Consider the following 23,030-nt stretch of genomic DNA (forward strand, 5'->3'; position numbering starts at 1 on the left):
TTAGAAAAGCAAATTCTCAGGCGTAGCCCCAGAACCATACCTTAAGAGTCAGTAGAGTAATAAAATGTTCCATAGGCCAGGTGCCCATTGAAATCTCTAAGGAACTGCAGAAGGCACTGAAAAATGGGCAGGTTCATTAAAATGCCCAAAGAGGGGCGCCTGGGTGGCTCAGTCATTAAGCGTCTGCCTTCAGATCAGGTCATGATCCCAGGGTCCTGGGATCAAGGCCCGCATCAGGCTCCCTGCTCAGTGGGAACCCTTTTTCTCCCTCCCCCACTCCCCCTGCTTGTGTTTCCTCTCTCGCTGTGTCTCTCTGTTAAATAAATAAGTAAAATCTTTAAAAAAATAAAAATAAAATGCTCAAAGACTCCAGCATACCTACGAGGAGAAAACTTGTCATATGAAACTAAGACACTACTTGGCCTTTTCCACCATTCTCAAGTAAACTGGATTTTCAAACTACATAAATGAACAGAAAACAAAAGCCCATGAGATCCTAGATGTTTATTAGAGATTCATGTCTGATTTTAATGTATATATGAATTATAATAAAGATGACTGCATATTAAAAAATACATATTTCTCTGATCTAGATGCCTCATCTTGTAACCTGTAGCTAGCCACTTCTGTTCTCTTGAGGTTTGTTGTCTTGTGTTTTATTTCTTAAATCCTATATTCTCTATAATTCTGTGTTGCTTCCATGTCCCACTGTAGGCAGAATTTTACCTAAATTCCCCAGCCTCTTAAAAAAGCTGAGAGTATCCCAACCTCCTGAGAAAATTCCCCAGACCTTATTCCCAGGTATATAGGAAATGCCTTAATTTTAGTACAGCAAGGCTTAATCATCTATCCTAGGGAACCCCAGTGGCCACTATTTTATTCTTTATTCCTTTCCATTCTGTGGCTTGTTATCCTTCATCTTTCATTCAGCTGGAATCCAGTTGCCCTAGTTTTAACACCAAGTTCTTAAGATACCTGCAGTTTGTCATGGATACAGGGCCATACGTCCCAGCTTTCCAAAAGCAGTTTCAGTTTATGCCCATCATTCAGTATAATTATTAATAGAGACCTCTTTCATCCTTAAAGGTCCTGGTATGGACAATTATATGTTTGCCTAGCCATAGAACACATAGAAGGTATTTCTTGCTCTACTGTCAGGTATAGCGAAACAAGTACATACAAAGTTTGGGGAGCTTTTTCCTTCATAATTCCCATTGTTCTCCAGTTTATTTGGCCTATAATAATTCAAACATAGCTTCTTTTTTTAAAAAAGATTTTTATTTATTTGAGAGAGAGAAAGGGAGAGGGAGCACAAGCAGGGGGAGGGGCAGAGGGAGAAACAGACTCCCTCCCAGCAAGGCCCCTGGGATCATGAACTGAGCCAAAGGCAGATGCTTAACCGAATGAGCCACCGGGGCGCCCCAAACATAGTTTCTAATTACTGCAATTTGACTGTAGAACCGACCATCAGTGGGGCAGTAACCTACTGAAACTAATCTCGTGTCTGTTCCCAGGTTTCTCTTCTGGCTGAAGTTTATGGTATAGAGGGAAATATTTTCAGGCTTAAAATCAATGAAGAAACTCCCCTGAAACCCAGGTATGAAGTTCTCGATGTCCTCACAAGCAAGCCCAGCACTGTAAGGTAAGCCAAGGGACAAGAGATCTTGGATACACCCTCAATATGGGCTTTTATCATACCTTGAGTAACAGATTTTGTATGTGCCTCCTGTTTTCTCTGTTCAAAGCTACCATCATTTGCCAAGTTTGTTTTCAAGTTATTTGGGGATAAATTTATCCATTTTGTATGTTATCCATTCTGTTTTCTCTTCCTCCACGATGTGATTTATCAGCACTTATAAATGGGGAGAGGCAGAGCTTTTGACCCCTGCTGTCCTTTTTCACAAAGAAAAGGATTCATCAGCCTGACTTTGGGGACTAGTAGAAGCAGAGCTATTTAATTTCCTCAGATTAGCAGCAGGGCTCCAGAGATCTAATACACTAGCCAAATTCGCTTGCCATAATTTATACAGTTAGGGTGACTCACTTTTAATTAAAGGTAGTCTCAGAAGTCTAACATGTAATTTAATTGAGAGTCAGAGATAAATTAATAATCAGTGTCTGGGTGAAAAAAAAAAATCTTTGGGGATTAAAAAGCATTTTCCGTATCCCTGCGGCATCTTCTTCAGTTCTCCGCACACCTTCCAGTGATATTTCAACTTGATTCTGCCTATTGATTCCTGTAATTTTTTCATATTATTTCACCAAGGCAATAGAAGATAATGCCAGATGCTTTAATTTTCACTATATTCTCATAGTTTTATGTAGATTATTTTTCCATAAAAATTTAATAAAGTCTGTAAATTATAAGGAGAAATTATTTGAATTATAGTAGAATCATCATAAATTCAAAATAGGTCTGTCTATTCATTGAGCTGCTACTATATGCCAAGAACTTATGAAACAGGAATTAAAAAGAAACTGTTAGGTAAGACTTTGCAATTTGCGTGCATACTTGTGTTTATATGTATAAGGATGTGGGTGTATACTTAGTCACAGTATATTATTTTTTACTATCCTGGAGGATTCACTTTACTGGTACATCCTTTAACATTTTTACAACTATGTTCATAAGCAAAATTCATCTGTACTTTTCTTTTTCTGTGTTATTGTTGCCATGTTTTGGGGTCAGGGCGATAACTAGCTTTGTGTAGTAAATATGGCATATTCTTCTGTTCCAACCTCTTTCTAGAGGGCCTTTGACTACTGCACTAACTAGAAAGCTAAAAACTACATTCTTCCATCTCCTATATTCCCATGCAGCTAGTTTCTGGTATAATTCAGGTTCTCCCAATCATATGCACTTACAGGGATCTTGATTTCAGAACTGAGCTTCCCATTTTGCTAGTGTGTATTTGGCAGCCATAGAATGTCTCTAGAGGTTCATTAGTGAGGGCAGTCATTTCCTGATTTCTGGAGCTGACATGGCATGATCTTGGAGCCCAGCAGTTGCCATAGTGACTTCTGATTATCCAACTTCCTGATTCTAGCTGCAACAGAAGTTCCATTGACCATACAGTTATGCAGTATTGTTCTATGGGTCATTTCTATTACCTCAACACTTCCCATGATGTTGTAAACTCCTAATTCCCTCATATTAAGTCACTTATTTTCTACTTAAAATAACCAGAGTGTTTTCTTTAATCTACAGTTGACTCTTGGTTGATAATAGACTTTAGTATCAGAAGTGAGTATAGGCAACAAACCCTCCAGGAGGGGAACATGAGATTGGTTAGCAGATTTGGCTGGATTTGAAAATAGTAAGGACCTGGTTATCATTAAAGGATGAGATTTTAATGTTATGGACTGACTTGTGCCCCCCCCAAGCTCATTTGTTGAAACCCTAACCTCCTATACCTCTAAATGTGACTATATTTAGAGGTACGGCCTTTAAAGAGGTAACTAAGTTAAAATGGGGTCATCAGAGTAGACTTTAATACAATAGGACTTGTGTCCCATACGAAGAGGCTATTAGGACACAAGTAACACAGACGGAGGGGTGACTGGGTGAGGACATAGCAAGACGATGGCTCTCTGAAAGCCAAGGAGAAAGGTCTCAGAAGAAACCAAACCCACTGACGCTTTGATCTTAGACTTCTAGCCTCTAGAATTTTGAGAGAATTAATTTCTGTAGTTTAAGCTACCTACCCAGTGTGGCATTTGTTGTGGCAGGCCTAGCAAACTAATACAACTAGCAGTAAACCACAGCATTCCATGGCAGAGTTACTTAAATTACTACCCATGGTAAACTGAAATAAAGTGCATATTGAAAGTATGGCCCTTGCAAACCAAGCAATAGGGGCATAGCACAATTGTGATAAAGAACTCAAAACTCTGAAGTGGCCTGCTATTAACTGAAGAACTTAAAGAAAAGTACAGTCTCAGGTTTTAAATTCTTAGCTCAGGCATTTGTCAGAAACCAAATAAGTTTTTGTGACAGTCCTAAAAGTCTCTCATATCTGTTGTAGCTACCAAGTCCTTATAGCTGAGAGTTCGATTCTGTGGTTCGCTGAATTAGACCATGAGTTTAATTCACAGCCTCATCAGTTCTGTGAATTTAGGGCACTAACTGGGAAAAGGGAAAATTAAATAGCAACATTTGGGAAGATTTGAGTAACTGAGTACCCAAACCTCAGATTCCATCAAGCCTCCTGTTTCAGCAGAAGCAGCTCTTTTTCCTCTAACAAAGCTGATCCTACCTTACTTGGACACCCTGTGTTGACCTCACCTAAGATATATTGTGCAGGGGGATTCCAGTGCTCCTTGTGCCTCATCCCTACCTTCCTTCGCTGCCTTTAAAATCACTATTAGAGCCCAACATGCCTAAGGAGCTAATTACAGTTAAACCCAACACCTTTGGAATTACAGGATTTTCTCTTGGCAAAAACCTGGGATATGGATGGAAATGATTTCTGAGGGGCTCCTAAACTGAAGGAAGGAACATAATTTTAGGACCACATTAAATTTATTGACATGAGTACATGTACCAGAGAATCTAGATTTGACATGCTAGCTTGGACACTGGGGGGTGGATCTAATTATTTGGTTGGTTAATTATGATCTGTATTCAGCTATGGACTCTGCTGAATGAAGCTGAGCTACTAGAAATTCCTTGGCACAGAGTAGAAGAAATGACCCATAGACTTAGGTAAGGATGTTGAAGTGGATATATCATATACAACAGCTCATCTAGCCCCTAATTTTGTTTTCCAAGAGGATCCAAAAGATACTCCCTTCACTGAGAAATAAATTGGTAAGGGAAGACTTGGAAAGCATGGTAGTGAGTGAATGTCTTTTGTGAGGTAGACATAATGGTGGGAAATGACGCCATCAAAATGGGCTCCCTGAGGGGCATCTGGGTGGTTAAGTGTCTACCTTCGGCTCAGGTCACAATCTCAGGGTCCTGGGATAGAGCCCCGTGTCACATCGGGCTCCCTGCTGAGCAGGGAGTCTGCTTCTCCCTCTGACCCACCCCCTCCCATTTCCCTTCCCCCTGCTCCTGTTCTCTCTCGCTCTCTCAAATAAATCTTTTTAAAAAAAGAATGGGCTCCCTGATTTTAGTGAAAATGGTGGCAGAATGAAAGCAGAAGCATTTAGTTGATAGAGACATGGTGAACATATTTCCATGATGTGTAGCCCTGTGTGTATGGTACCCAAAATGGTTTAACCCTTGGGGCAATGAACAATATATCAAAGGGTCCATTGGACTGAAATAGATACACTAAAGTGCAAAAACCAAAAGAACTCCACTTAGGTTTGATGAACAGTGAGATACAACCTCTCACCCAACTCTAGTTTCCAGAACCCAGGCATCCTGCTTGAGAAGGAGGCCTAGAATCCATGGAGAAGGACTTGATAAGGATATAATAAGAACATAAAATATCCCTCCTCACCTTCCCTAAAGAGGCATGTGACCATTTACCAGGGTGACTATGCACCAGAGAAAGGAATATCTAGACCTCTAAGGTATTTTAAGTGCTGCCTCTGAGCTTACATATTCCTGGGAAACCAGAATATCCTAATAGTCTACCTGTCAAATTAGGGACTGATGGAAGTCAGGAGAGAATCCGTCTCACTATGGACTCAGTGGGTCAAAATCCAATCTAGGTTGTTTCCTTAGTTTCTGAGTGTATGGTTGGCATGAGAGAGAAAAACGAAGTGTTTAGTGCACCAAAGTGTTACTAGACTGTCCAGACCAAAGTAATGGTGATGATAGCTAACATTTATTGAGTGCTTATTATGTGCCAGGCACTGCCAAGTGCTTTGCATGCGTGATCTCATTTAATTCTCCCTGAAAGCTCTATTTGTTCTTGCCTTTGTTAATTCTGCTTTACAGATGAGGAAACAGAACTGGATAGACTGATTAATTTGTCCAAAGTTATGCACCTAGTGCATGATAGAGCAATGTTCAGTCCAGCCTTTCTGACACCAAAATCCATGCTCTCAATTACCACTTTCAACTGCCTTATCTATGCTATGTTACATGAATATTGATTTACAAATTCTTTTTTTTTTTTTTTAGAGAGTGAGAGAGCTCATGCAGGGCGGGGCGTGGGGTGAGGAGCGGCAGAGGACGAAGGAGAGAGAATCTCAAGCAGACTCCTCACCCAGCACGGAGCTCAGTGTAGCACTCCCGTCTCACAACCCTGAGATCATGCCCTGAGCTGAAATCAAGAGCCAGGTGCTTAACTGACTGAACCACCCAGGCACCCCATTTACACATTAATTTGAATTGAGAATCACAATCACATTGAGCCATGTAACCTGTTTTTCTCTTCTTGTTTTGTTTTCTAGGCTGATTTCATGTTCAGGGGATGCAGATAGTCTGGTATTGACAGATGGAAAAGGAGATCTGAAGTGTAATATCACAGCAAACCCATTCAAAATAGATTTGGTGTCTCAAGAAGAGGTGGTGATGAGCATAAACTCCCTGGGCCAGTTGTACTTCGAGCATCTGCAGATTCCTCTCAAGCAAAGGTATTTTTGCACATTACTTGACATACAAAGAACTTTAGAAAACCTGATTGTGATTACTAATTGCCTAAATAGTTGATATATCACCGTGGAAAATTGGTTCGCCTTATTTGCTGGAATATTGTTCTGAGAAATTTCATCTTTTCACCTGTGCAAGTAAATGCAGGCTTGATGACAAGAATGATTCCCAGACTTTTGCAGACTGATACTCTTAACATATCCTGTGTGTTTAACTGATGGCATTATCTACCCTCCACACCCCTAAAAAACACTGTTGAGACTTGATAAATGTTAATGTGAACTGATGTCTTCAAAATTTCACTTTATCCCCTTACAATAACTTGAGTTATCTGACACTTGAATAGTTGTCCAAGAATTTTCAGGAAACAATCACTTGATCAAAGCTGTTTGTGTGGGGGTGACGTGAACTGGGAGGTTATGTAATAGGGGGAGATTCTTCTTCCGTTTTTACCACTATTGTTTTTAAATCCTCCAGTCTGTAGTTCTACTTTTAGCCTAATAATGAACATTTTATGTAATCTGTAGAAAACATTCAATATTCATTATTCCCACATAGTGATTTTTTTCTGGATTTCAACTTACTTGTATTTTTATATATAAAAGTCTTATTTTCTTATTACAGAGAATAATATCTGTTCATTGTAGGAAAAATAGAAAATATTGAAAAGAAAAATTTAAATACCTGTAATTCTGCCACTTATTACTTTATGAATATTCAATTTTTTAATTGAAAAATACTGATATACCTCTGTAGAGTAAAACTGCAGGGTTGTTTTGGGTAGAAGGGGCTTTTGATTTTTGCTTTTTACCCTCTGAACAGCTGGAGATTTTTACTATGAGCATTTTACCATTATAATGAAATAAAAAGTGAAAAAAAAAATACTGATAACATAACAAATACCTGTGTACCCAGTACCTGGGTTATTTATATTTAAAATTTTTTTTCTTTTAATAAACTCCCATATTTTTGTTTTAAAGGTGATATCTAAGTTGGGCCTTAATATTTTCATTTATTTTTTAGATAAGCATATGCTACAAAGGGGTGTATATTGAAAAGTCTCCCTCACCATTTATCCTTGAGCTACCCATTCCATCCTTGATAGTAATCAATATTTCCAGTTTTTTAGGTATCCTTCCAGATATAATTTATGTTTATACAGTAAGATACATACGTGCTTTGCTTTTTCCTTTCTTGACATGTATGATACCACCTTTACACATTATTCTGCACTTTGCTGTTTTTCCTTTACCAATGTGGTAGTTCCTAATTTCTTTAAAGCAGCTATATAGTTTCTATTGTATGGTTACACCATGATTCATTTAGTAAATTCCCTCTTGATGGACTTTAAAATTGTTTCTAATCTTGTTTTACAACTACTGACTTCATGGATAACTTTGTATATGTGTCATTTTGCATACATGCAAGTCCATCCATAGACTAGAGTCATAGAAGTACAATTGCTGATCAAACAGAATTTGTAATTCTGACTGATGCTGCCAAATTACCTTCCATGGAGGTTGTGTACTAGTTCATATTTCCAGCATTTACATTTGTGTTAGGAAAATCAGATTCTCCACCTGGAAAAAAATTTAAGTTAGGTCCAAACCTCACAACATTAGCAAAAATGAATCCCAGATGGAAAAAATTGGACATAAAAAAACATAAAAGAGGCAAAATCAAGATGGTGGTGTAAGAAGATCTTGAGCTTACCTCCTCCCATACACACATCAAAATCTACAACTACATATAGAAAACTATCTCTGAGGGGCGCCTGGGTGGCTCAGTAGATTTAGTGTCTGACTCTTGATTTCAGCTCAGGTCCTGGTCTCAGAGTTGTGAGTTCAAGCCCCACGTTGGGCTCCACACTGGGTGTGGAACCTACTTAAAAAACAAACAAACAAACAAAAAAAAACACTGTCTCTGAGAAGGAACTAGAGACTAGCAGAACAGATCATATACAACTAAGGATATAAAGAAAAAACCACATCAAGATGGGTTGGAGGAGCAGAAACATGATTTAGTCAGGTCCCACACCCCCAGTGCAGCAACCCACAACTGGGAAGGCTATCACAACTGTAAAGTCCTGCCCTTAGAAACAAGGGGTCTGAGCCCCACATCAGGCTCCATGTCCCAGGAACCTCCACCAGGAAGATGAGCTCCCATAATGTCTGCCTATGAAAACCAACAGTTCTTATGTCCAAGAGAGTCAGAGGGCAGGAGAAAACTTGAGACTCTGCTCTTAAGTGGCATGTGCACAATCACACTTGGCTTTGAGTCCCAGCACAGAGGCAACCACTTGAAAAATGCCTGGGTGACATGGGAAGGAGATCCATTGACTAATTTTAGGGCATGGCTAGAATGGCAGGAATCTGTTGGAATGTCCGCCAGGGACAGATGCACTAGTGGGTACCATTCTTCTACCTAGCTGGCCTAGCGTTGGTGGGTGTCATTTCCGGTACTCCGTATCTACTGTGCTAGTGCCACTCATGCTGTCCAGTGTTCCCCTGCAGACTTGTTCCACCCAAGCCATCTCCCAGCCTGGACCCCCTTCCAGGTGTCTCTGCATGCTGGCATTCCTGGTGGGATGCCTTTGGCTAGCATCAGAGCTCCTCCTAAGCAGCCTTCAACCCCAGCATTTGCAGCGGGCAGCCTCAGCTAAGACCAGAACTGCTCCTAAGCACCTCCCCCCTGGGTGGCCAGCCGTACAGACTAGAACACCTACAGCAGTCACAGCTGGACCCCTCAGCCTGCCAAGAAGGAGATATGCCCCACCCACCAGTGCACCCACAGCTGTCATAGCCAGGCCTCACAGCCAGCCATGCCAGGGACCAACCCCACACAACAGCATATCCACAGCAGTCACAACCAGGCCTTTCAGTCAGATGGGCCAGGGGCTAGCCCCACTAACCAGCATGACCGTAGCAGTCACAGTCAGACCTCACAGACGGTCATGCTGGAGGACAGCCCTACACACCTGTGAGTCTGCACCAACTGCAACCCAGTCACTACAGGAAGGTGCATGCCGCCCACATAGGGAACACTCTTGGGGCACCTGACTGGGGTGGCTGGGGGTTTACGCTCCTGGACCCACAGGACACCTTCTGCATAAAGCCACTCCTTCGAAATCAGATGTAACTGATCTACCTAATACATAGAAACAAACAGAGACTCAGGTAATGAGGAGACAGAAGAATATGTTCCAAATGAAAGAACAAGGCAAAACTTCAGGAAAAAAACTAAAGAAACAGAGATAAGCAATCTACCAGATAAAGAATTTAATGGTTATAAAGATGCTCACCAAACTCGGGAGATGAATGGATGAACATAAACACAGTGAAAACTTCAACATGGAAGTAGAAAATACAAAAAGAACCCATCAACTGAAGGTTACAATAACGGAAGTGAAAAATACACAAGAGGGAATCAACAGCAGATTGAATGATGTAGAAGAACAGATCAGCAATCTGAAGACAGGCTATTGTAAATCACCCAATCAGAGCAGCAAAAAGAAAAAAGAATTTTTTTTTAAAATGAGGACAGTTTAAGGGACCACTAGGACATCAAGCATACTAACATTCACATTTTAGGGGGTCCCAGAAGGAGAAGAGAGAAAAAGGGACAGGAACCCTATTTAAAGAAATAATGGGGGTACTTGGGTGGCTCGGTTGGTTAGGCATCTGACTTCAGCTCGGTTCATGATCTCAGGGTGCTGGGGTCGAGCCCTGTGTTGGGCTCTGTGCTCAGCAGGAAGTCTGCTTCTTCCTCTCCCTCTGCCCCTCTCCCCACTAGTTCTCTCTTTCTCTCAAATAATTTTTTAAAAAAAGAAATAACGGCAAAAAACTTCTCTAATCTGGTGAAAGAAATAGACATCCAAGTCCAGAAAGCACAGAGAGACCCAAATAAGATGAACCCAAAGAGACCCACCCCAAGACACATTACAGTGGAAGTATCAATAGTTAAAGATGAGGGAATCTTAAAAGCAGCAAGAGAAAAACTAGTTGCATACAAGGGAAACCCCTAAACTTGATAGGCCAGAAGGGAGTAACCTTTATATTCTGTATTCAAAGTGCTGATAGGAGAAAAACTTACAACTAAGAATACTTGGCAAGGTTATTCCTCAGAATTGAAGGAGAAATAAGGGGTTTCCCAAATACGCAAAAGCTAAAGGAGTTCATCAACATGAAACCAGCCTTCCAAGAAATGTTAAAGGGACTTTAACATTTGGAAAAGAAAATGGAAATGGAAAAGAAATGGAAAAGAAAAGTCTATAACTAGAAATAAAATTATAGAAGAAAAAATCTCATTGGTAAAGATAAACATATAATAAAGGTAGTGGTTCAGCCACCTGTGTAGCTTGTACAAGGTTAAAAGACAAAAGTAATAAAACCATCTAGACCTAGAATAATTAGTCAAGGGATACACAAAATAGTAAGGTGTAAAATATGACTTCAAAAACAGAACATGGTGTGGGAGGAGTAAAAATGTAGTGAATTTAGAATATGCTTAAACTTAAGTGGCCAAACAGACTTTAAAACAAAGACTGTAACAAGGGACAAGGCCATCACACAATAATGATAAAGGGAAAGATCCAGCAAGAAATGACACATTAGACCAGATGAACTTTATACACACATACATGCACGTATAGACATTCCATGCAAAAACAGAATATACATTCTTTTCAAGGGCACATGGAACATTCTCCAGATTAGATCACTTACTAAGCCACAAAAGTGTCAATAAATTTAAGAAGGTTGAAATCATTATCAAGCATATTTTTCAACTACAATGTTAAGAAACTAGAAATCAAGTACAGGAAGAAAACTGGGGAAAAAACCCACAAACATGGAGGCTAAACAACATACTACTAAACAACTAATATCTAAATAAAGAGGAAGTAAAAAAATACCTAGAAACAAATGGAAGTGGAAACACCGTAGTCCAAAATCTATGGGTTGCAACAAAAGTAGTTTTAACAGGGAAGTTTATCGCAAAAGGGGCCTACCTCAAGAAACAAAAATCTCAAATGAACATTGTGATCTTATACCTACAGGAACTAAGAAAAACAAAACAAAGCCCTAAATTCATAGAAGGAAGGAAATAGTAAAGATCAGAGTGGAAATAAATGAAATAGATTTTAAAACAATAGAAAAGATGAGTGAAATGAAGAGCTGGTTCTTTGAAAAGATAAATAAAATTGATAAATCTTTATCCAGACTCATCAATAAAAAGAGAGGGCACAAATAAAATCAAGTTAAAGAGAAGAAATTACAATTGATACCACAGAAATACAAAGGGTTATAAGAGACCCCAATAAACAATTACATGCCAACAAATAGAATCTAGAAGAAATGCATAAATTCCTAAAATATACAGTCTTCCAAGACTACACCAAGAAGAAATAGAAAATTTGAACTAATTACTAGTAATGAAATTAAATCGGTAATCAAAAACTTCCAGCAAACAAAAGTCCAGGACTAAATGACTTCACAAGCAAATTCTACAAAACATTTAAAGAAAAGTTAATACCTATTCTTCTCAAAGTATTACAAAAATTGAAGAGGAATGAATGCTTCCAAACACATTATATAAGGCCAGCATTACCTATCATTAAAAAAGAAAATTACAGGCTAATGTTCATGATGAACATTGTTATAAAAATCCTATACAACATATTAGCCAACCAAATTCAACAATACTTTAAAAGAATCAAACGTTATGATCAAATGGGACTTATTCCAGGGATGAAAGGATGGTTCAGTATCCACAAATTAATCAATATGATACATGATACACTGCATTAACAAAAATAAGAAAAATCATATGATCATCTCAATAGATGCAGAAAAGGAATTCAATAAAATTCAACATCCATTCATTATAAAAACTTACAACAAACTTGGTACAAAAGGAACATACTACAACATAATAAATGCCATATATGGCAACCCATAGCTAAGATCATACTCAAGAGTGAAAAGCTAAAAGCTTTTTCTCTTAGAACAGGAACAAGACAAGGATGCCAACTCTTCCCACTTTTATTCAACAGTACTGGAAATCGTAGCCACAGCAATAAGACCAAAAAAAAAAAAAAAGTCATCCAAATAGGAAAAGAAGTAAGACTGTGACTATTTGCAGACTACATGATACTGTATATAGAAAATGCTAGGTTCCACCAAAAAAACTACTAGAATTAATAAATTAACTAAAGTTGCAGGATGCAAAATTAATATACAGAAATTTGTTGCATTTCTGTATACTAATAATGAACTATCAGAAAGAGTAATTAAGAAAACAATCCCATTGGGGCGCCTGGGTGGCTCAGACAGTTAAGCGTCTGCCTTCGGCTCAGGTCATGATCCCAGGGTCCTGGGATCGAGCCCCGCATCGGGCTCCCTGCTCCGTGAGGAGTCTGCTTCTCCCTCTCCCCCTGCTTGTGTTCCCTCTCTCACTGTGTCTCTCTCTGTCAAATAAATAAATAAAATCTTCAAAAAAAAAAATCCCATTTTACAATTGCATCAAAAAGAATAAAATACCTAGGAATAAATGTAACCAAGGAGATGAAAGACCTGAACTCTAAAATCTGTAAGACAATGATGAAAGAAACCGAAGACAGCACAAATAAATGGAAAGATACACTGTGCTCATGAATTGGAAGAATTAATATTGTTAAAACATCCGTACTACCCAAAGTAGTCTATAGATTGAATGCTATCGCTATCAAGATACCAATGAAATTTTTCTCAGAAATAGAACAAATAATCTTAAAATATGTATAGAACCACAAAAGACTCCAAATGGCCAAAGCAATCTTGAGAAAGAATAAAGCTAGAGGTATCATGTCCCTTGATTTCAAAGTATACTACAAAGCTATAGTAATCAAAACAGTATGGTATTGGCACAAAAACAAAAACATAGATCAGTGAAACAAAATAGAGTCCAGAAATAAATCCATGCATATACGGGTAATCTTCAACAAAGGAAACAGGAGCATACAGTTCCTGAAAAGACAGTATCTTCAATAAGTAGTGTTGGCTACAGGTATTTACCTAAAGAAAACAAAATACTATTTCAGAAAGATATGTGCACCCCTATGTTTACTGCAGCATTATTTACAATAGCCAAGATATGAAAGCAACCCAAGTGTCCATCCATAGATGAATGGATAAAGATGTGGTATATATGTGTGTGGTGGGTGGTATGTGTATGTATGTACACACACACACACACACACACACTGGAATATTACTCAGCTGTAAAAAAAGAATGAAATCTTGCCATTTGCAGCAATATGGATGGATCTAGAAGGTATAATGCTAAGTGAAATAAGTCAGTGTGAGAAAGACAAATACCTAATAATTTCGCTCATATGTGGAATATAAGAAACAAAACAAATGAACAAATTAAAAGAAAAAACAAACAAAAAAAACCCCCCAGACTCTTAAATATAGAGAGTAAGCTTGTGGTTGCCAGAAGAGAGGTCGGAATGGGGATGGGTAAAATAGGTGAAGGGGATTAGGAGCACACTTACCATGATGAGCACTGAGTAATGTATAGAAGTGTTGAAATATTACACTGCACACCTGAAACTAATATGACATTGTAAATTTTACCTGAATAAAAAATATATTTCAAAAATGAATCTAGGCATAGACCTTATACCCTTCACAAAAATGAACTCAAAAGGGATCATAGATCTAAATGTAAAATACACAACTATAAAATTCCTAGAAGATAACATAGAAGAAAATCTAGATGACCTTAGGTATGGTGATGATTTTTTAATATAGCACCAAAGGCATGATCCATGAAAGAAATAACTGATAAATTGGGCTTCACTAAAATTAAAAACTAATGCTTTGTGGAAAACAATGTCAAGAAAATGAGAAGACAAGCCACAGACTTGGAAGAAATATTTGCAAAAGATGCATCAGATAAAGGACTGCTACCCAAAATATACAAAGAACTCTTAAAATTCAACAATAAGAAAATGAACACCAAACTTTAAAGTGTGCCAAAAAGCTGAACAGACACCTTACCAAAAAAGATATACAGATGGCAAGTAAGCACATGAAAAGATGTTCAACATATATCATTAGGAAATTGCAAATTAAAACAAGATTCCCCCCAAAAAATAAAAAAATAAAAGTGAAAAAAGTATGTTACAGTACATCTCTATTTGTATAAAAAGAATTTTAAAGGCAAAACCAAATATATGTTTGAGGACTCATACACTTGTGGGAATGCTATATAGAACAGCAAGGGAATGGTTTCACACAAAATTGAGTAAAGTGGTTACCTCTGAAGGGTCAGGGGAGGAGGTAGATGATGCATTTGAAGAGAGGCACACAGGAACTCCCAAGGAACAAGTCATCTCTGTGGCTTATGTGGATTCACAGTTCACTTTATATTATTCTTTAACCTCTGAACTTACATTATACCCTTCCATATTCATGCTTTATTGTACACTAAAAAATTAATGTATAATGAGAATAGACAATTCACAGAAGAAATAGAAGTACCATTTAATGTATAAAAAGGTAGTTTACAGCTTTAATGAAAGAAATTCAAATTGAAAATGTATTGTCTTTTCTAAAAAAATTTTTTGTTCAAGAAAATGAGTTTTTTCTCTTTAACAAATTACATTCCAGTTTTTAAAATCCTATTTTACAAAATCCATGCTAATCAATGTGTTGATAGGGCAGCTAAAGTAAAAACTTTGAGACTCCATCAGAACACTGTCAGGAGGCAGGAAAGTCTTTTCTAAAATTTTAGATTGGCAAAGATTTTAGAAGTGTATAACATCCAGTATTGTTAAGAATGGGGAGAAATGAGCCCTCAAATCCAACTGTATATGATAGAATAAGTTGTCACAATCATTTTGGAAGACAGTGCATTATGTTGCTCTGTACTAAGGTAAAATTGGGTGAGGGCAGCTGTGTTCTACCTTGCTTGCTTATGTTTGTTTCATTGATGGATTATGTATTACATGTATAATAAAAAAAAACTGATAAAATTATTTAAGGGTAAACAAGAAAATTCAAATATATTTACATTTTAATAAGTCAAGCTGTTGGATTAATGTTCATCATAAATGTTCAATTTCATAAACTTATTTTTGTAATGACATTATTTTTAGTAAGTTAAAAGATATAATTTATGGGGTCTCAAAATTTGGAAATTAAAGTCTTTATCATTGAACAAAATTCTGTCAGTCTTCCCATGAGTGAAACAATTTTATTTATATTAAAACAGAGCTGCCAAAGAAAATAAGGAGGACACATCAGTTGATGCTTCTCAGGTAATCAAGATTGAGCAATTTAGCTTTTTTTAAATCTCTTTCACCATCATTACCATGATGTGGAATGTAATGGTTCTGTTCTTCCCTTCCTCTCACAGATGGGTACTTGATAAATACTCTACTGCATATAAATGGGACCACCTATCTCTTTTGCTCACCTTGTCATCTCATTCTTTCATTCATTTGTCTATTCATGTATTCATTCATTCATTCATTCATAAAACAGGTAATTCCTGAGTGCCTGCTTTTGTGCCAGCTCAAAAAATTATGCTAGGCAAGGAGAATCAGCAGTGAGTAAAACAAATCCCAGCCTATCCTCATGAATCTTAGAATCTAATAGGAAAGATGGACACTGACCAAGTACAAGCATGAGGAGTGTTAAAAAGAGTGCCATAGGAGAATACAACAAGGAACTTGACCAAGATGAGGGTCAAGATAGACCTCCTGAAGGAAATGATTTTCCAACAGAAACTGATGCACGGGGATACATTAGCTAGTCAGAAGGTGGGAAAAGAATATTCCGATAGAGGGAATTTCATATTCAAAGACCTTGAGGTAGGAAGGAGCACATTTGAAGACATTTTAAAAATATATATACTTTTTAGTAGGATAAAGAAAAACAAAGGTAAAGGTGCTGTATAACAAGGCCAGAGAGATAGGCAGGGCAATTCTGTGGAAAGTCTTGTAATAATTCTTGCATTCAACAAACATTTGTTGAGTATTTCCTATATGCCAGGCACTGTTCGAGGAAATGGTGATGTATCGTTGAATAAATCAAAGTCCCTCATTACCGTGGAGCTGGCATTCTTCTATGTCTTGTTAACCTTTTTGGTCTTTAAGGGCAAAGGAAAGCCCTGGAAAGGTTGTAAGCAGCAGAGATATGTGGTCTGCTGTCTGTTTTTAAAAGATTATTTTAGCTGAATTATGGAAAATGGGCATTCCAGAAATCTTCTCTTCATCCAAAGCGACATGCATCTTTGAAGGATCCCTGACAGTAGGTATGGCCACCAGGAATGGTGAAAAATATTTCCAGTGCAGTAAGGACATGCTTGTTCCTCTTGAAAACTGACCCATGCTGATGAATATGAGAATATTTCTTCCATTTTCAAATCGAGAAGGACAACTAAGGCATAGCTTCACACAGTTTTGTGGCAACATGTCCAATCAGCTTTGGGGAGACCTCTAATTAGATAGCTTAGAGAGGGGGCACCTGGGTGGCTCAGTTTTTAGGCGTCTGCCTTCGGTTCAGGTCATGATCCCAGGGTCCTGGGATCGAGCCCCGCATTGGGTTCCCTGCTCCGCGGGAAGCCTGCTTCTCCCTCTCCCACTCCCCCTGCTTGTGTTCCCTCTCTCGCTGTGTCTCTCTCTCTGTCAAATAAATAAATAAGATCTTAAAAAAAAAAAAAAAAGATTTAGATAGCTTAGATAGTGGTTTTGGGTCATAGATGTCCTTGCAAGAATCTGATGAAAGCTATGAACCATCTCTGTACAACAAAATTTCCATACTGTTTGAGGGAGTTCACATACTCTAAAGCCCATCCACAGACCCAAGGATAATAGTCCCTACATTAAGAATGCGATTTAAACACACATGCACATGGAGGCTCACTTTACAGAAGCTTATAATTATGAAGAGACCACCTAGAAATGGGCATGGGGCTCATTTTTTAAAAGAAACATGCATTTCACTCACACACACACACACGCACACACGCACACACACACACAATTTCTAGAAAACTTTTTCATTCTACCAGAGAGGAAGAATGAAACTTGTAAAGCCAAGAAAATTCATTAGCTCTACATCAAAAGATGGTGAACCTGAGCAGTCTTGACTTCTCATGTAATTTGGCTAACTGAAGCAGGGTGGAGAAGTACCCATCTCCTCCAAAATGTTTGCTTTTTGACCCAAATTATTTGATTCTAATTATTTTGCCTTACATGTTTACAAGAAAAAAAATTTTTTTAAAAATCTGACTTCTGTGAAGACTGCATTTTTCAGTTTTTTCACATCATTTTGGACTATGTAAAGATACTTATATCAAATAGTGAGGCAGTTCCTCGGAAAATTCAACATAGAATTACAATATGGTCCAGCAGTTTCACTTATGGATATATATCCGAAAGGGAAAGCAGGAACTCAAACAAATATGTGTGTGCTTGTGTTCTTAGCAGCATCATTCACAGTAGCCAAAACCTGAAAGCAGTCCAGAACCCAAGAGTCACTGACAAATGAATGCACACATAAAATGTGGTATATACATACAGTGGACTATCATTCGACCTTAAAAAGGAAGGAAATTCTGACACATGCTACAAAATGGATGAATCTTGAAGATATTATACTAGGTGAAATAAGCCAGTTACAAAAGGACAGGTACTACATGATTCTAGTTATATGCGATATTTGCAGTAGTCAGATTCGTACAGGAAGTAGAATGGTTGTTGTCACAAGCTGGGGAAGGACGGTATGGGGAATTATTGTTTAATGGGTATGGAGATTCAGTTTGGGAAGATATAAAAGTTCTGGAGGTGGATGATAGTTGCACAACAATGTGAATGTACTTAATGTCACTTTAACCTGGTAAAAATGAAAAAAAATGGTGGTGGGGCCCCTGGCTGGCTCAGTAGAGTATGTGACTCCTCATCTCAGGGTCATGAGTTCAAGCCCCACGTTGGGTATAGAGATTACTTAAAATAAAAAAATAAATAAAATCGTTAAAGTGGAAAATAGTTAAACTTGTAAATTTTATGTCTATTCTACCACAATAAAAAATTATATTCATGTCAGCTGCAGTTCATAAGGAGGATGACTACTAGCGTTTATATAAAACACATCAAATTTGTTACATATACTGACATCACAAACAGGTCTTTTAAAAGATACTTTCTCGGTCTGATCTTTTAACAATCCAAATATGCTATTGTGGTAACCACATTTGTTGCAGTGTATAAACTCAATTTGCTCCTTTTTTTGTGCCATCAGGAAGACCAAGAGGATCTGGGCCTGTGGGAGGAGAAATTCGGAAAATTTGTGGATGTCAAAGTTAATGGTAAAATTGAAATTGGTGTAGTATTAAAGGAGAACCTGCCAAAATGGCTAAATATCGCTACCTAAAATCTCTTGAACCTTCCACCCAAACAAGTGATTTCTGTAAGGGGAACAGAAATCTCAGATTTGGGTCTTCTATTCTTCTCTAATGCACTGCAACAGAGAAATAGTGAATGTGTACCTTTTGTGGGGTATGTAAGAGAAGTACAGTCCTCATGGAGTTGATGGTCTCATGTTAGGGGCCTAGGTCAGCACACTGCTGGTACTACTCAGTATATCAGACAGCCACAAATTCCACATTCTATTCTTATGAGAGTCAGGTGATGAGAAATGAAGTTCTAGAGCTCATTAGCTCCAACATTGCAAGCCATTGGTTCTCAACCTTTTCCAGGCCTCCCCATCATTCACATGAGTATCACATGCCCATCTGTGACATTTCTCACTAGACTTAGTGATAGTGGGTGTCGGGGGTGGAGTTTGTCTCTTTAGGATATACAGTTCAGATACTTGGGGCTTATAGAGTTGGAAAAAATACTTTCCTCCTCCCTCCTACCAGTAGGATAACAGGTCTTCCCTAACACCTTGAGAATTTCTGTTCTAGCATCTATATCTATAGCCTAGCATAATGATCAGGACTGACAACATGTCCAAAATGTGTAAGTAGGGGGGCCATCAGGCTTTCCTTTCTGTAACATCATAATCTATTTGACCTTCTCTATAGCACCCCCTTTCCATAAATTCCTTTAAATAAGGACCATTTCATGTCAAATACTTTTACCTAAGAGTGAATTTAAGTCTGTTATTTCTCCTAGTTACTTGCATTTTTCCCATATCTAAAATAATGGTTAAAGGACTTTGTCTCTAGTTTTAAAAAACTTACATATCTACAATCACGGGGAAGGGGTATTTTGAGGAGCCAGGAAAGATCTTTCTGATGCCCTTGACATTATAGTTCCTGAATGCAGTAAGAATAAATGATCAGAAGAAGACACCCAGTCTTCTATCTAGTGAAGATTAAAATTGCTCAATATCCTTTGTTTCCTAATGTAAAGAAGCATGTGATACATTTTAGGAAAATTTAGATTAGAAAAAAAATCTAAAGCTTCATAGGCATATTTGCAGATAGAAAAGGAGATTTACCATAAATGACACAGAGAGCTTCAGCACATAGCTAAGGAAACACTAATAAGTGACCAGAACTTTGCCTTGAGCATGTTTGTATCTCCACAGTACCGGAATGTAACATCTTACAGAAAAGGCACACACGTGATTTACTGACTGATCAGGGCAAGTTCAGGTCTCTAGATCCCCAGTCTAGTCATCATGCTACACTCATAGGTAAGTAGGTCTCCTTAATTGATTGTCCCACGGAGAAGCAAAACTCAGTACCCTCGTCCCTTCAGGTCCTGCCTCCGTTGGTTTGGATTTCTCCTTGCATGGATTTGAGCATCTCTACGGGATCCCGCAACATGCAGAATCACACCAACTTAAAAATACGAGGTAACGTGAAAACAAAAATTCTTATAGGATGCTCTGGTTTCTGGACTGGAAAACTTTGAAGGGAAAATATGTGAGCTTTCCGAGCCTGGGCCAGTATGTGCCTAGGCTCTTCCTCCTTGATAATGCTTGTAGATCTTTAAGAACTTTAAGAGCAGTGGTTTTCAATTTTTATCTCTTTTTTTTTTTGGCAAAAAGTTGAGAATTATAAAACTGTAATGCTGAACCTAAAATCTACAGAGGAAGTAAAAATATGGAACTATTATGGTTGAAGTAGGGGAAAGAGCTTCATCACACCACCTCCCCGGCTTTTGCTTTCACCCCTCAAGGCCTCTCTGTGGAACCTGGGAGTTCCTGTGAAAATCACTGTGAAAATCACTGACCTAGAAAAAGACTTTTACCAAAAAAGGACAGTGATTCAGAGAATGGAAAAGTGTGGCATCTCATGTCACCTTTGATTCTTTCAGAGAGATCATTTCAAACTAACACTATTGACAAGTAAATGCCAGAGGCATCAGACTACGAGGAACCCAAACCAAAGAGAAACAGAGTCTGATCAATTTGCTGGGTTCAGATGCTGTTTACACAACAGGTCAACAGGGGGGTGTAGTAACAAGTGAATCAGAAATTGCTGCTCACACACCAAGCCAAGCTTTGGGCTCCCCACCCCAATTCAGTTCCCCATCTTTCCCTACTCAGCACTGTGGAAGCTTTAGGACACTATCGGTGATTTTGTTTTAGCAGCAGAGAAATACAAAGTTTGCCAGTTATATCTACTGTGCACTTGTTATTGTGGAGAATTCACAGGAAACAGTCCTCACCTCACAAGAGATCCTCAGAAAAGATATCTAAGATACGAGACCATGCATGCCAGTTGTCACAGGAGGGGATGCCAAAGGAATCAAAGGAGGAGAATCATATTAACTGTGGTTGGATTAGGGAAGTGGTGAGAGTTGAGCCTTGAAAGATGCATAGGACTCAAGTGTTTGCAGGGGAGAATGGAGCTATACTATTCATTAATAATATATTTGTGATTGTAACTGATAGTCCATCTTTGTGTGTCTCAGTGATGGCGATGCTTACCGTCTTTATAACCTGGATGTCTATGGATATAAAATACATGACAAAATGGGCATTTATGGTTCAGTGCCTTATCTCCTGGCCCATAAACTCAGCAGGACTGTAGGCATTTTTTGGCTCAATGCCTCCGAAACACTGGTGGAGATCAATACAGAGCCTGCAGTAAAGGTGAGCTTATGGATCATGGCTGCATGTCATATGTACATAAGAAAGAAAACCAATGTAGTCATAGCTCTGGGCGTTGTAGTGACAATTCTCTGCCACCAAAGTCTTTGCAGTATAATCAGTGAAAGTTAATAATATGTACCTGTTAGTTACATATGGATGATACTTATATACTGTAGGTTAGAGGGAAATTTTTCAGAACTTCATTCCATTCTTTTTTCTAGTACACACTGACCCAGATGGGCCCTGTTGCAGCTAAACAAAAGGTCAGATGTCGAACTGATGTGCACTGGATGTCAGAGAGTGGAATCATTGATGTTTTTCTGCTGACAGGACCTACGCCTTCTGATGTCTTCAAGCAGTACTCATACCTTACAGGTACTTGTGGAAGTGTCAGCCTCTTCTATTATATTTCCTCTATCGCATGTATCATCACTGTAAGTTAATATTTGTTGCACACCATATAGAATTTATATGCTTTTCAAGAAGCAGGCATTCTCCTCCCACCTTCATCCCATTCAGCTTGGTAAAATATTGTACTGGGCCTAGAACTCTCCACTCTCTATTCCCTAATATTCTCCATCTGCTTTCCTTGGAGCCTTTAAGCTCTGGGCTTTCTGTGCCTTTATCTCAGATAATCAGTGTCCCAACCTGAACTTTTCTGTGTTCTCTTCTCCATTAAAATATACCACTGGCATTAGCACTAAAGTATTTTATCTTTAAAAGATGTGAAATATCTCTGTTGATGCAGAAAAAGCATTTGACAAAATCCAACACTATTTCATGATAAAAACTCTCAGAAGGCTAGGAATAAAAGGAAGCTTCCTCAGTATGATAAAAGGCATTTATGAAAAATCCACAGTTACCCTATTCAGGAGTGAAAGACTGCAAGCTTTCCCTTAAGATCAGAAACAAGACAAGTCTGCCCACTTTCACCACTCCTATTGAACACTGTACTGGAAGTTCCAGCCAAAGAAGTTAGGCAAGAAAAAGAAATAAAAGGCCTCCAAATTGGAAAGGAAGAAGTAAAATTATTTCTATTCACAGATGATGTGATCCAACGTGTTAGAAAATCCCAAAGAATCCACAAAAAACTACCAGAGCTAATAAATAAATTCACCAAAGTTGCAGGATATATAAACACAAAATCAGTTGTGTTTCTGTAAACCAGCAATGAACAATCTAAAAAAGAAATTGAGAAAACAATTCCATTTATAATAACATCCAAAAGAATAAACTACCTAGGAGGGGGCACCTGGGTGGCTCCGTCGCTAAGCATCTGTCTTCAGCTCAGGTCATGATCCTAGGGTCCTGGGATCGAACCCCACGTCAGGCTCCCTGCTCCGTGGGAAGCCTGCTTCTCCCTCTCCCACTCTCCCTGC

At 38.4% G+C, this 23,030-nt stretch overlaps 1 protein-coding gene across 15 annotated transcripts in view; it reads left to right on the forward strand.

Annotated features, from left to right (window-relative positions):
• The window catches only part of GANC (glucosidase alpha, neutral C), a 69,923-nt gene that overhangs the window by 11,385 nt on the left and 35,508 nt on the right, over nucleotides 1-23,030 (forward strand). For all 15 annotated transcript variants that reach the window (XR_012373600.1, XR_003210489.2, XR_003210491.2 and 12 more), the window contains 7 exons: nucleotides 1,515-1,642; nucleotides 6,352-6,534; nucleotides 15,809-15,854; nucleotides 18,841-18,907; nucleotides 20,310-20,406; nucleotides 21,471-21,651; nucleotides 21,873-22,026. Coding sequence is in view for 10 of the 15 variants with exons in the window: in XM_073876858.1 (XP_073732959.1) it covers nucleotides 1,515-1,642; nucleotides 6,352-6,534; nucleotides 15,809-15,854; nucleotides 18,841-18,907; nucleotides 20,310-20,406; nucleotides 21,471-21,651; nucleotides 21,873-22,026 (856 nt within the window). In the remaining 5 variants the exon portion in view is untranslated. The remainder of the gene's footprint in view (nucleotides 1-1,514; nucleotides 1,643-6,351; nucleotides 6,535-15,808; nucleotides 15,855-18,840; nucleotides 18,908-20,309; nucleotides 20,407-21,470; nucleotides 21,652-21,872; nucleotides 22,027-23,030) is intronic.

Source organism: Callorhinus ursinus, unplaced genomic scaffold, assembly GCF_003265705.2.
Source record: "Callorhinus ursinus isolate GAN/ISIS: 27379988/994484 unplaced genomic scaffold, GSC_fseal_2.0 scaffold25, whole genome shotgun sequence".
In the NCBI taxonomy this organism is placed as follows: domain Eukaryota; kingdom Metazoa; phylum Chordata; class Mammalia; order Carnivora; family Otariidae; genus Callorhinus; species Callorhinus ursinus.